The sequence below is a fragment of the Amphibalanus amphitrite genome, unplaced genomic scaffold (assembly GCF_019059575.1).
Source record: "Amphibalanus amphitrite isolate SeventyFive unplaced genomic scaffold, NRLGWU_Aamphi_draft 000756F_arrow, whole genome shotgun sequence".
NCBI classification, from domain to species: Eukaryota; Metazoa; Arthropoda; class Thecostraca; order Balanomorpha; family Balanidae; genus Amphibalanus; species Amphibalanus amphitrite.
The window spans coordinates 1-13,132 of NW_024882250.1; the positions used below are offsets into that span (position 1 = coordinate 1).

The 13,132-nt window shown below is 53.5% G+C and overlaps 1 protein-coding gene across 1 annotated transcript in view; it reads right to left on the reverse strand.

Annotated features, from left to right (window-relative positions):
• Positions 1-171: 171 nt before the first annotated feature.
• LOC122365672 (phospholipase DDHD1-like) overlaps positions 172-13,132 on the reverse strand; it is a 33,170-nt gene continuing 20,209 nt past the window's right edge. The window contains exons 8-11 of the mRNA XM_043337097.1: positions 7,294-7,436; positions 5,414-5,586; positions 4,425-4,517; positions 172-2,957 (exon numbers count right to left, since the gene is read on the reverse strand). Coding sequence (XP_043193032.1) covers positions 2,788-2,957; positions 4,425-4,517; positions 5,414-5,586; positions 7,294-7,436 — 579 coding nt within the window. The 3' untranslated portion in view covers positions 172-2,787. The remainder of the gene's footprint in view (positions 2,958-4,424; positions 4,518-5,413; positions 5,587-7,293; positions 7,437-13,132) is intronic.

Genomic DNA, 13,132 nt, shown 5'->3' on the forward strand with positions numbered 1-13,132 from the left:
CTCTCTCTCTCTCTCTCGCTCTCCTCTCTCTCTCTCTCTCTCTCTCTCTCTCTCTCTCTCTCTCTCTCTCTCTCTCTCTCTCTCTCTCTCTCTCTCTCTCTCTCTCCTTTATCCCTTTCCCTTTCTCTCTTCTGTCTCGCTCTTTCCCTCCTCCAAACCCAGAAGCTCCGTTGTCACCGCTCACGGTGGCGTGTATTGTAATATGAACGTGAATCACTCTGGTCGTTGTTCAGTTAAGAAGAAAAGGCGGCCATATTAGGCGGCAGCGACTCTCACACGCACTCCCCCCCCCTCCCCCAAGACATTCAGTCCCCGGTATATTGCCACACTGAAACACACGCTGCATTGCTCTGGCGTGAGAGACATACTCAGTATTGACGAAAGCACCAACACATGTGTCTAAACAAAATCACAGCTAACAGGCGCAAACAGAATGTCCAGTTATTAACTTAACCAATAACAATAAATATGGCATGTGCTAGCTTCACCGTAGACAATGGTGGTGTACGTACATAGCTAGAAAAAATGACTAGCGTGGTGAAAGTCAAATTAACTACTCCCAGAGATTCGTTCACAAACAAAACATCCAAATAAGCTAGCGCACACGCGGCACTGTGTATCACAACATAGCCGTTCGTCGGCCCCGTCAGCAGTGGGTCGCTGTCGGCCGACTGCCGACGGTGGAATAAGGCCAGTACAGGCGGCACCGCCGCCCGCCGTATACAGTCAGTCACACACCCGTCAGCACGGGCAGTGCGGCGCGGATGGCTCGTCTTCCGCCCTGAGTCGGCATCAGAGGGCTCCGAGTTTTACCGAAACCGGTCAGCAGCAGCTGCCGGACGAGGGAATGGAACCCAGTCCCACACCAGCGTGAACCGGCTACTGACTGTGCGGCGGCGAATTTCCACACCGCAGAGCACTGGTGACCGACAGAAAGCTGGTTTGGTACCCCTCCTGCAGGCGACAGGCCGACCGGCGGCGTGCTCAAACGCTCCAGGCGCCAGCGAGCCGATCTCAGAGAGAGGGCTCATATTCAGACATGGGCCAAATACATCACCCTCAGCGACCCCGACCCGAACTGACGTCCGAACATCACAAAACCAGTGTAGCAGCGTCCAGACCAGAGACAACAGAAACCGTTCCATAATCAATTCCAGCCGACCCTAAGATCCCGGCTCGGCAGCGCGACTAAACACTTCAGCAACTGCTCTGCATAGGCCGATTTCCAAGTGAAATCAAAGCTGCGCCGCTCGATGCCGCGGCACGTCAGCGTTGCGTCCAGTCGGAGCGGATTGAATCTCTGTCTGCCGATAAATCGGCACCGCTCGGCCGCCGCGCCGAACCGTTTACGAGCGCCGCGCGCCCGTGACTGGGAGAGGGAGAGGGCGAGGGAGAGGGAGAGGAGAGGGAGAGTCCACCTGGGCGGCCATCGACCGGCGCCGCGCGGGGAGCGAGCGGCCCGGGCCGGCCGGGAGACCGGCGGCGAGCGACGCACCGGCCCGGCAGAGGGGCAGAGAAGAGCTGGGGCAGATGAGCGGAGCAGGGAGGCGAGAGGAGTGGGGAGAAGAGTAGACGGAGCAGCGGAACAAGGGAGAGTGGAGTGAGGAGAGTAGCTTGGACAGAGAAGCGGGGAACGAAGCAGAGCAGAGTTGTTAACCGAGCGGAGAAGTCCCTGAAAACAAGTCCGGAGCGGAACGGAGAAGCTGGAACAGAGACGGGCGAGGCAGAACAAGGAAGAGAAAACTTTGGGAAACTCGGGGAGGGAGAGCGAGGGACGCAGCAGCCGCACAATCACGGCGCAGCAGAGTGAACAGCGAACTGTGCGGCCTGAGCAAACTCAGGAGGAAGGAGGGAAAAGTGAAACGTGAATACAGATGAGATGAGAAGACCAGAGACAAGGCGAAGCGGAGCGGTGACGATTCCAACCCGAGCCCCAAACACAGCGGTGATACAGTGGAAGCCAGACGAGGCCCGCAGGTCGGCACAAAGCAGCAGCCGATCTCCTTTGTGGCCGGGGAGCGGCTCGACGCGCGCGCTCTCAGTCGATTTTTGCGGCCTCTCGGGTGGCCAGCAGGCCCTCAGCAGCGGCCCGGGGCGTGCCGTGCCGGCCGGCCGGTCAAGGGCCGTTCACGGGTCCTCCAGGCTCTCCGCCGGCCGGAGAGCTGCGCTGCGTAACGAACCGAGCGGACCGGCACGCGGGCCGAGACCGCCCGGCGCAGGGGAACGCCGCGCCTATCACTAGTCGCTTTGATTCACGCAAATAGTCATGCAAGTGCATAGTGCCGCAAAAGGGCAAAATTCGCTGACTAGATAAAGCATGCAATATCACAAGAGTGAGCTCACATTCTTGACTAGCTAATAATAATATAACAATAATGTATAAAACCGCGTCATAGCGCGTGCACAATATCGACCACGCGGAATGTGAAGCGATCCGAAAGACGGGCGAGTCAAACGCATGCACATTTAGCCAAGGCGCTGACGAGGTCGCTCTGTCGTGATCCCTGCGGACCAGCCAGCCGGGACCATCAGACCGCGGACCAGCCGAGACCGGCGGTCTGACCTTGGACCGTCGGACGGATGTGGTGGCTGGTTGCACCCCAGCACCATCGGTATATCCTCCATCACAGACAGGCCCGGCTGGACCTCGCAGTGTCCACGGACGAGTCACCGCAGACTCGTCGTTCTAGGCCTCAGCCCGCCGTCCAGTGCAGCCCCTCAGCGCTGGCGGGCGATACAGGACTGACCGGGAAGGGACCGGACGGGCCACCGCTGCGTTCCGGCCGGCTACATGTGCCCGCCGGGCGCCGGCTGTTCGGGGGTCAGCACGTGGTGCAGGATGAAGTAGACGAGGTCAGCGCTGGACCAGTAGTTGGAGTGCGAGGTGAGCGCCTGCAGGTACGAGCCGCCGATACCCGACGACTCGCGCAGCACGTAGTCCCAGCGGTGCTCCAAATCTGTGACACAAAAACAGGGCAACCATTCATATATAACAGTACATAGAATACGCACAAACACATATACCGGACGACTTGCGCGGTTTGTACTCCTAGCGGTGCTCCAGGTCCAATTACATCAAATACATCCGGCTGGGGTCTAAGACCAACAGCAGACAGCGAATAACTGTACGTAATCGCACAAGCATCACACAACGGGCTGAGGTCTAAAACCAGCAACCGACAACTACTTGCATACAGTGCCCACTGCCTACACCAGCCTGCCGGCCGAATTCTAAAACCAGCGCTACACAGCCAGTTAAAGCACATAATCGCACCCACATCAGACCGCCGGCTGGGGTCTAAAACCAGCATTGGACCGTCAGTTACAGCAATGCAACATATAGCCGGGCGGATTCTAAATCAGGCATCGTTAAGCCAGTTTCAGTGCATAATCGCGCCTACACCAGACAGCCGGCTGGATTCTGCCTTCTGAGAGCAGCTCCAGTCTCACTCTCCGCAGAGATCAGTCCCCATCACCAGTCCCTGTCAGACCCACAGATCCCCGGCCTTTTGGCCTTTCATGTCTCGACCCCGGCGGCGACACGGCGCCCCAGTCCCCGCCGGGGCCGGCCGGCCGGCCGGTCGGTTCGTGTGCGTGTAATCCTGACCGGCCTAATTGGGCGACGGATCAGTGGGGCAGCGCGGTGCTCGGTGATCCGTACTGCGGGGAACCGTGTGCTACCGCGTGTGGACATCAATGGAGAGGAGGTTAGGGACATGAGAGATGAAAGATGAACGCAGGGACAGAAGGGATAGCGCGCTTACTTTGCTCAGTTAGATAAGTTAATCTAAGTTTAGCGATCGCTCATATCTTTCGAGCTTCCATTTTAGGCACCCCTGTCCCCGAAACTCTTACTCCATCCTACTCCCTACCTCTCTCGCCCTATCCGAATCTCGCCATCCCTCTAACCCGACCCCATCACCAGTGTCGTCAGTATCAGCTCGGGCGCCGCCGAGCCGCCTCCCTCACACAGACAGAGGTGACGAGGTCCGTCCTCTCACAGAGCCCGAAATAGGCCGGTGGTCTCTGACGGTGACGGCCACCGGACCGGGGGGAGGGGGGGGGGGGTTAGACGGCGGTGTTGGTGATGATGAGGTAAGTGGTGGTGAAAGTGACGGTGCTGCTAGCGGCGTCGGTGCCAATAGTAACAATATTTTATTAAAGCCCAACAGTTAGCTTCACCTCCTGATCCACTTTTGATGCTCAAAGCCTTCAAGAGATTTCTAAAGACAGAAGGCTCCAGCCGAGGACGTCTGTTTCTGTCCTATATGGGGGGGGGGGGGGGGGTAGCAACTGTAGCTGTACCATGCTCATTCACGGAGGTGTCAGAAATGAGACTGCCGTCACCCACATATGTGAAAGGTGAACTGTAGAATGCTTCACTGACACACGCGGGTGAGAAGTGAGAGCACAATCCGACTTACCGACGGATGCAGATCGCTGCATAGGCGATCCGGGGCAGCTGGCTGACCGGGTGGCCGCCTTCTCGCCCTTCATCAGGGTCCACAGACTCCAGCCTGGCGGCGGATATAGACACCGTCACATATATGGAGAGCTCGCAGACGGATAAAGACACGGTCACACTGAGACAGCCTGCTGAAGGATAGAGCACTCACCTTGAGACAACCTGCTGAGATACAGCACAGGTCACATATGTACATGAATATCGCATTCACTATACACATCACACGGCACAGTGGATACTTAACAGACACTGATACTATGGCGAAATAACATTGGACAGAAATCCACTTAAGCACTGTTTCCCCCTTTACCATAGTTAATTCAGAACAAAAAGCGCGGGGATTGATAACTGTGGGCGGAGCGGATGGCAAACACTAGGGACACTACGCAAACAGACAGAACTGACGTGAATTCAGCCGACTGAAACAATAGGCAGACGTAGCGCCGGCACACATACCCTGCCAGCTTTGGAAAGGCATACCGCGAATCGTCACGGCTGGTTTTTATTCTCTCATATCTCTATCACAGGCCCACGACTCTTTAACACCAACCAGTCCGTCTCTCATCCTGTTGAGTACCGATTGGTCTATAACTCTTCCTATTTGGTACAAACCCGCCTCCAACCTAACCTGTTTGGCGGCTGTGGCCGGCGGCTGGCTCTGAGGGCTCTGGCTCTGAGGGCTCTGGAGTGTGGTTCTGGCTCTGTCTCCAACCGTGTACTTAGTACTCCGTGTACTCCGTGTACTTAGCTGCGGTCGCCGGCGGCTGACTCTGTAAGGGCTCTAATTCTGAGGGCTCTGGGATGTGGCTGTGGCTCTACCTGGCCCCGTTTGGCGGCTGTGGCCGGCGGTTAGCTCTGTGATGGCGCCGTCTCTACCTAACTAGTACCTACCCTGTTTGGCAGCTGTGGCCGGCGGCTGGCTCTGTGACGGTACTGTCCGATACCTACCCTGTTTGGCTGCGGTGGCCGGCGGCTGGCTCTGTGACGGCGCCGTCTCCGCGTCCGGCCGTATGACCGGCTCGGCCGGCAGGTCGCAGTAGCGCGCCTTGTTGGGCGCCGTGTGGGGGTGCACCTGGACAGGCGCTACCTGGGTGTAGTAGCGGGACGCCAGCGGCTCCATCCTGGCAGGGACAGCATGGAGGGGCCGTCAGCGGAGCCTTGAATAGACCGGGGCCAGGGAGTCGGGCAGTGCCTCTGAACAACACAGGACAGACATCACGGGGCCAGCTCCGAGTTCAGCAAACAAGGCACTTTGACTTTAGTGGTACTTAACCGTACATAAAGGTATGCATCATAATAACCAAGGGAATATGAACCCAGTAATATCAACAAGTCAATAACGCCTGTTCCACAATCACCATCTCATTCCTCGCACCATCCCTCATCACTGATGAACGCCAAACAATAGCGGCGCGTCAGTCATTGCCCGGCAGGCAGGTAGCGCCACACACACAGGGGTCATCTGCATATGTATCTGCACCGAGGCCGCCGGGGCCGCGCCGCCGGGACGGATCACAAGTAATCCCGACCGGGAATAATGATGCATTGTTAACGATGACGGCCGACAGACAGACGGCGCGGGCGGGGGCGGGGGCGGGGGCGGGGGCGGGGGCGGCACGGGGGACGGCACATACGCAGTCGGACAGGCATGCTCTCATAATTGGCCCGCCTGGGACCGGCGACCGTCATGCGGGGCGGCGCTCTTAGTATGATGAGCGTGTGTTGGGACGTTCATACGGGATAGGGACGGCGCAGCACAGATAATGGCCGGCTGATCAGCAGAACACTGTCCAGAATTATATTAGCCGGCCCATGGCCCCTGAGCCGATGGCCTCGCGGGGCTAGCTAAATGTTTCAGTGATGCCACTTTGCGATCGCAAGACATGCGACAATATATTAAATCGAGCGATGATTTGATTTTACCACTCTATCAAGATACAATAGGAGACCTTCCATATGAATGGTTTCGAAAATAAGAAACGTGATTCATTCCTCGCTGCTTTCAAAACCCAAGAGTTGCGCTAAAACGCAAGGCAATCTGTACCATTTTACATTATAATACTCTTGGACTCCAAAACTAAATTGCCACGTACTCCGTTCACATAATTACTGAAAGGATTAAAATTTAAAATGTGCACTTAAATTAATTCAACAATCAACATGCACATAATCCGCCTTACCATTGCCCCGCAGAACCAAAAATGAATTAACATATCACCCTCCCGGGAGTTCCGTTAACCACTTCTCATGCCGAGACAGGCCTAAGCACCTCTTGGATCATGCCGCTTAACACAAAGAGCTCCCATCTACAACCCCCTCCCCCGGCGGGCGCTCAGATAGCCCGCTCTACCCCACGCCCACACCGGCGGGCGGTGCTCTCAACTGAACAAACTCGTGGACGGACGACGGGAAACGTACCCGGGTCACCGGAGACGGGCCGCAGTGGACAGAGCAAACAGGGGGAGGGGAGGGGAGGGGAGGGGGAGGCTGAGGAGGTGGGCCTAGGAGGGCGCGTGGGGAGATGACTCGCTGGGCTCGGTGAGTTGGACGGTCTGAGGCAATGATTTGTAGGGTTCATTGGAGTACAATGATAACTGTGGTTTATGTGACTACACAGAAGCAGCTCAAATGTCGTCATCGCATATTATGGCGTGGTGATGATAATCAAAGCTGATATCCTACATGAGTTCCTTAGATGTCACGCAAACCCAACAAACGACATCCTTCACTGTTATGGGTTAGCTGAACTCTCGAATGTATACCTAGCTAGCCTCACCACCATCGAACAAACCTCACACTCATCTCCCCCCCCCCCTCCGAGCACTGACCTGTAGGCCACGGGGTCGTGCGGGTAGAACACGTTGAAGAACCGTCGACAGAGGGTGGACGGTACCACGTGCGGGCCCCACGACTGGCTGCGCATCGTCAGGAACACGGCCAGAGGCGAGCCCAGGCAGAACAGGTTGTCGATCTATGGGGACGGCGGTGTCAGTGCAGATAAGACGGACGACTGGAGTGGACCAGACAGACAGAATAACTCAACGGGGGCGGTCAGGTAGGGCTCCCAAGTAGGCACCAACCGTCCATTAGGTGGGTATGACGATATGAAGAACGGGGTTTAAACCTATATTTGTTGCGCGTTGGACAGGACAGCAGTGAGTTAATTATAAAGATGCATGTAATAACTAGTGGGAGCATGAATGAATGTGATTTTGGTTTTAGATCACCCGCACCACGGAAGCCATCGGCGTACGAATAAAAAGGTTCAGGGTACTGACAGTGTGATTCATGTGAACACCACGGCCGTGCAAACATGGTAATGTTACGGAAAAAATAATAATCAACCATTCCGTAATACGGTATTGGACTCGTCAAAACGCAAAAATGCATTGCGTTTTTGCATTTCACGCCCGCCCGCTCTCTAATGACGCAGCGATCAGCGCCTGAGGCGTATACTGCACCGCACGACTCGCCGCTGCTACTGGTTTTATTATCCGCTCCCTAGATGGCAGCACCATTCAGCGCCTGACAAGTATGCCGTGCTGCACGACACGTTGCGGCTGTTTTACATTTCTACTCCCTAGATGGCAGCAGTAGTCGACGCCTGAGACGCATGCTGCGCCGCAAGGCACGCCACGGCCATTTGTTAAAGGGACCCTCCCACCTTCAAAAAAGTTAATGAATTGGCATGAAAGTGATGTCGCTCGGTTCAGAAAGAGCAAAAATGAATATCTACCAAATTTCATCGAAAAATATTCACCGGTTTTCAAGATATTAGACTTTTACTTTTGTTTACTTTTTGGGATCTCCGCTGTTCCTAGCGACTTTATTTGAAAGTGCGGCATTTGTTGCGCGCAAAGCAGCATATACCACCGCGTGCTGCCAAACGTTTTAGTAAAAGATTTAAAAATCGTTAGATCTCCGCTGACGTCACAAATTCTAAGGGGGCATACCAATGCATTAGCCCCTTAGAATCCGAAAACTGCAAGTTTGAAATTCCATATCTCCGAATTAAAGCATTTTTCGATGTTGTGAATGCCCAAACCGGTATTTTCAGGCCATGGCCACCAATTTGGCTATCTCAACTCAAAACTAATGTTAAGGTGGGAGGGTCCCTTTAACGTGTTCGCTCCCTAGATGGCAGCACCATTCAGCGCCTGGTATGTATTAGAGTTGCAAAGTTTTCCCCAAAGGCTGCTACCGGCACCGCCCCGCCCCACAAAAATTTTCTGGGATACCGGCATGCTACCACGCCCCAAGCAAAAAAACCGCCAAATTACCGGCATACTAAAAAACCTGCATTCTTAATTCTAGCTTACCCCTACAGGAGATGCCACATTTTGGCAGTTTCAGTACCTGTCCCACCCAGCAGCCATCCATTGTCCAACCACAAATACCAGCAGGCTGATTTTGGCTGAGCTGGCCCCACAAATACCCAAAATTTTGAAACTCAATTCCAGTCTATAACTGTCAAAATATCACCTGTAATCAAAGAGGTATTGCCTACAAAAAAAAAAAAAACTATCATTCATAAAAAAGGCGAGGACAAAAAGAACTTGAATTACTGAAATGTGTTTCTAAAGACTGGACAGTGAGCACTGAGCAGTTATCACATGTACACTTCACAGGTGTTCTACTTTTCCACATTCTCCTAAAATGTTGCAAGCACCAGCCAAATGTTTAAAATCTGGATCATTAGATGGTCAAAACATAAACAAGTACAGATTCGGCCATCTTCCTAACTGAGGAAGCGAGATCAACATCTACTGTTTCCTATCCACCATGGCTTGCTGGTTCGTGAATAAGATACGAATCATGTAAAAAAATGAGTTAATAACTCACTGGTCCTGAGAACAGTCACCAAATAATATGTATAAAAAGGATATCTTCCATCCTCTCCAACTTCAAATGGGAACAAACACGAGGTTATAAAGGATTTCGAAACAAATGCGCCATAACCATGGGCGGCGCCACCGTGGGGTACGTGGGGTACTAGTACCCCACAGTCATTTGACTGTGGGGTACTGCATATACTCAGTACCCCACAGTCAGGAGCCCAGTCTGAACTTTTTCAAGACTTTTTAGTAGTCGTGCAATGGCCCTCTAAAACCGTTAAATAGGTTCTAGCAGTGATCAAATAACTATTGCCGACAGATGGCCAATGCTGAAAAATTTAACAGGTGGCTGTTACAGGCCCCTACTGATCGGTAGGGCGCTTTTAAGGCCTGTCCTGTCGTGTATTTAGAGGGCCTTTATGTAGCTTAGAGGGGCCTCCGTCAAGCGATTAGGGACCCTTATAATGTGCTCAGAGGGCCCCGTCAAGGAATTAGGGACCCCTTCATGGGTTTAGAGGGTCTTCTCGTGTACTCAGGGCTTTTCTGTAACTCATAGGGCCCTCGTCAAGCGTACAGAGGCCCTTTTAAGCGCTGGGGGCCCTTCTGTCGCTCAGAGAGGCCTGTCAGACGTTCAGGAGGCCCTTTAAATGCTCAGAGAGTTTTCTTGTAGCTCAGAGGGCCCCGTCACGCGCGATTAGGGGCCTCTTCATGCACTTAGAGGTCCCTGCCGTGTACTCATAGGGCCTTTGTTTACCTAAGAGGGCCTCGTCAAGCAATCAGGGCCTTTATCATGTGCTCGGAGGGCCCTCGCCAAGGAATCAGGGGCCCCCTCATGCGTTTAAAGGGCCCTCTCTTGTACTCAGGGCTTTTCTGTAGCTCATAGGACCCTCGTCAAACATTTAGGGGCCCTCTAAGCGCTGGGGGCCTTTTTGTCGCTCAGAGAGCCCCGTCAGGCGCTCAGGGACCCTTTATGTGCTCATATTTTTTTCTAGCTCAGAGGGCCCGTTACGTGCGATTAGGGGCCTCCTCATGCGCTTAGAGGACCCTGTCGTGTACTCATATGGCCTTTCTATGGCTTAGAAGGCCCCGCCAAACAATCAGGGGCCCCTGCATGGGGTCAGAGGGCCTCGTCGTGTACGTGGACGGTTTTCTGTAGCTCATGGGGCGGCCCGTCAAACGTTCAGGGGCCCTTTATACGTTTAGAGGGCCCTTCTGTCGCTTAGAGAGCCCTACCAAACGTTCAGGGGTCCTTTATATGATCAGATAGCTTTTATGTAGCTCAGAGGGCCCCATCACGCAATCAGGGGGCCCTCCATGCGTTCCATGGCCCTGTCGTGCAATCAGGGACCCTAAGTATGTGCTCAGAGGGCGCCAATCAGGGAAGCAGGGCCCCTCCATGCGTTTAGAAGACCCTCTCGTGTACTAAGAGCTTTTCTGTCGCTCAGAGAGCCCTGCCAGGCGTTCAGGGGCCCTATATATGCTCGGAGTTTTCTTTTCGCTCAGAGGGCCCCGTCATGCGCAACCAGGAGCCTCTTCATTTGCTTAGAGGACTCTGTCGCGTACTCATAGGGCCTTTTCTGGCTTAGAGGGCCCCGTCAAGCAATCAGGGGCCCGTCAAGCGATCAGGGGCCCTGTCAAGTGATCAGAGGGCCCTTCATGCAATTAGGGGACTCTGTTGTGTAATCAGGGCCATTCTGTAGCTCAGAGGGGCCCCGTCGAGCGTTCTGTATGCGCTCAGAGGGCTCTCATAAAGAGATCAGGGGCCTATTCATGCGCTCAGAGGGTCTTGTGTATTCACACGGCCCTTCTGTAGCTCAGGGGACCCCGTCAAGTATTCAGGGGCCCCTTCAAGTGCTCAGAGGCTCTTTCTGTAGCTAAGAGTCAAGTGTTCAGAATCCGGGCCAGGAAAAGCGACCCGACTCTGCAGTCGGCTCCATCCTCTATCCCCAAAAAGATTATGCGACACTAACACTTGTCCCGTTCTAAAAGCAAAGTTTCTTACCAAAAATAATCGATTTCAAATTGTGCACGGTAATTAGTAATTATCTGGAAATTAACCCTCGCCGGCCGAGGGAGGGTGACTGCCCCCCCCCCCCACCCAGGTTTTTATCGCGATAGCTCCAAACACAATGACGATAGAGAGCTGAAACCTGGCATACCTGGCCTTTGATTCAAGCCGGATCTTTTGACACCAATCGCACTTTCCGGTCAGGTCAGGTCACTGAGTGATGACGTCATAAGTGAACCTCTGCACGGTCTTTAGATGTCGCAACTTCGCAACGCCCTCGCTGCCAGAGGAGCTTTCACAGGGAAATGAAACTTGCAGGACCTAGCATCCATAAGGAGTCTCACAACTTGTGTGTTTCGGATTTGTCTTAAGATCATATGAGGTCAGGTCATTATCGTGACCTCACCATTTAAAGTGAATGGGGAAAAATGAAAACTAAAACTGCTATTCTGGCGCCGGGAACGATCTCCTACTGTCTCAAGCACACAGAATCGTGATTTCATGCACTTATTGCAAGGCTCGATGCGTTACTTTTGCAATGTTGACCTTGCGTGACGTCATTTATGACGTCATTAGGGTCATAGTTTTTCTTCAATAACTCCCGATCAAACTGAGCAAGCGAGTCGGGAAAGCCAGCAATAGACTCAGGAAGACCTGCTGAATCGAATGATATGCGACTTGACCTCCTTGAACCAATTTGGTGACCTGGGGGCGCTGACCTGACCGTGACCCGAAGTCAACACCCTAGGTTGACCTCACCCAAACAAAAAGTATATGATTCGACGCACCTGAGCAACGGCGAACACGATGCTGCCAAACTCGCGGCTCTGCGGCCGTTTTTTGCGAAGTTACGAGACGTATTTATCAAAAACGGAACCGTAACCGTACCTTGGGGCACTTGACCTGACCTCAGAGGTCACCGGTTGACCTATGACCTTAAAATCGGGTATCAATCTCTGCATCTTGTAACGGCACACACGCTCGTTTTTTCCGCGACGCGCTAGCTCCACCAGGGGCGAAACGGAGAGGGGGTCGTTATGCCCCCCCCCTCGGCCGGCGCGTCTGTAGAAAACCAAAAGGTCCGGCGAGGGATATACAGTATGCAGTGTACAGCTGTATACAGTAGCACAAAGTAGTAGGAACTCGTCCATATTCCGTAATATGAACAATACCTAATTGGCAGGCTCGCAATCTATCAAAGCATCTTTGTCGTGACGAAAGGAGGGCATTTCAAATAGATCCTAAATTTGGCAGATCACGCTGGTTATCTTTGTTGGTAGGTAGGTAATAGGTATGCAATACTGAATTAAGTGTTTTTAGTCTTTTGGCGACGCAAGCCGGTCCCGTTAGCTCAGTTGGTAGAGCGTTGAACTCCACGTGGTGAGAGCACGCGTTCCCGCTTATAACAGTCAGGGTTCGAAGCGCGACGGGCGCTTGATGTTTATGGGCTTCCTGACAGGTATGGTTGCGGTTGGTGGCAGGCCGTAGCCGGGCGAAGTCAGTGAGGGCCGAGGGGACCGGCCGTGCGCGACTATATGCGCTCATTAATCTTTGGACTCTAAATTCTGCCATATAATTGGAATTTGATGATCGGAGGGAAGAGGGCAGCGTCAATGCAACAAGCTTCGCTTAGCGGTGGCTCTGTCCTTGTGAATCCTTCCTATCAAAAGGTTCGGACTAAATTTATAAAAAGAAAAAAGGCTTTCAAGATCTATCATCTTTCACTGTCGACTGCTAGATTGCTATTGCAAGTGCCTTTAACCCGTGCCGTGCTGGTGGCCTGAACTTTCCGCCGAGTGCTGGGGGAAGGGGGCGTTTTCATGC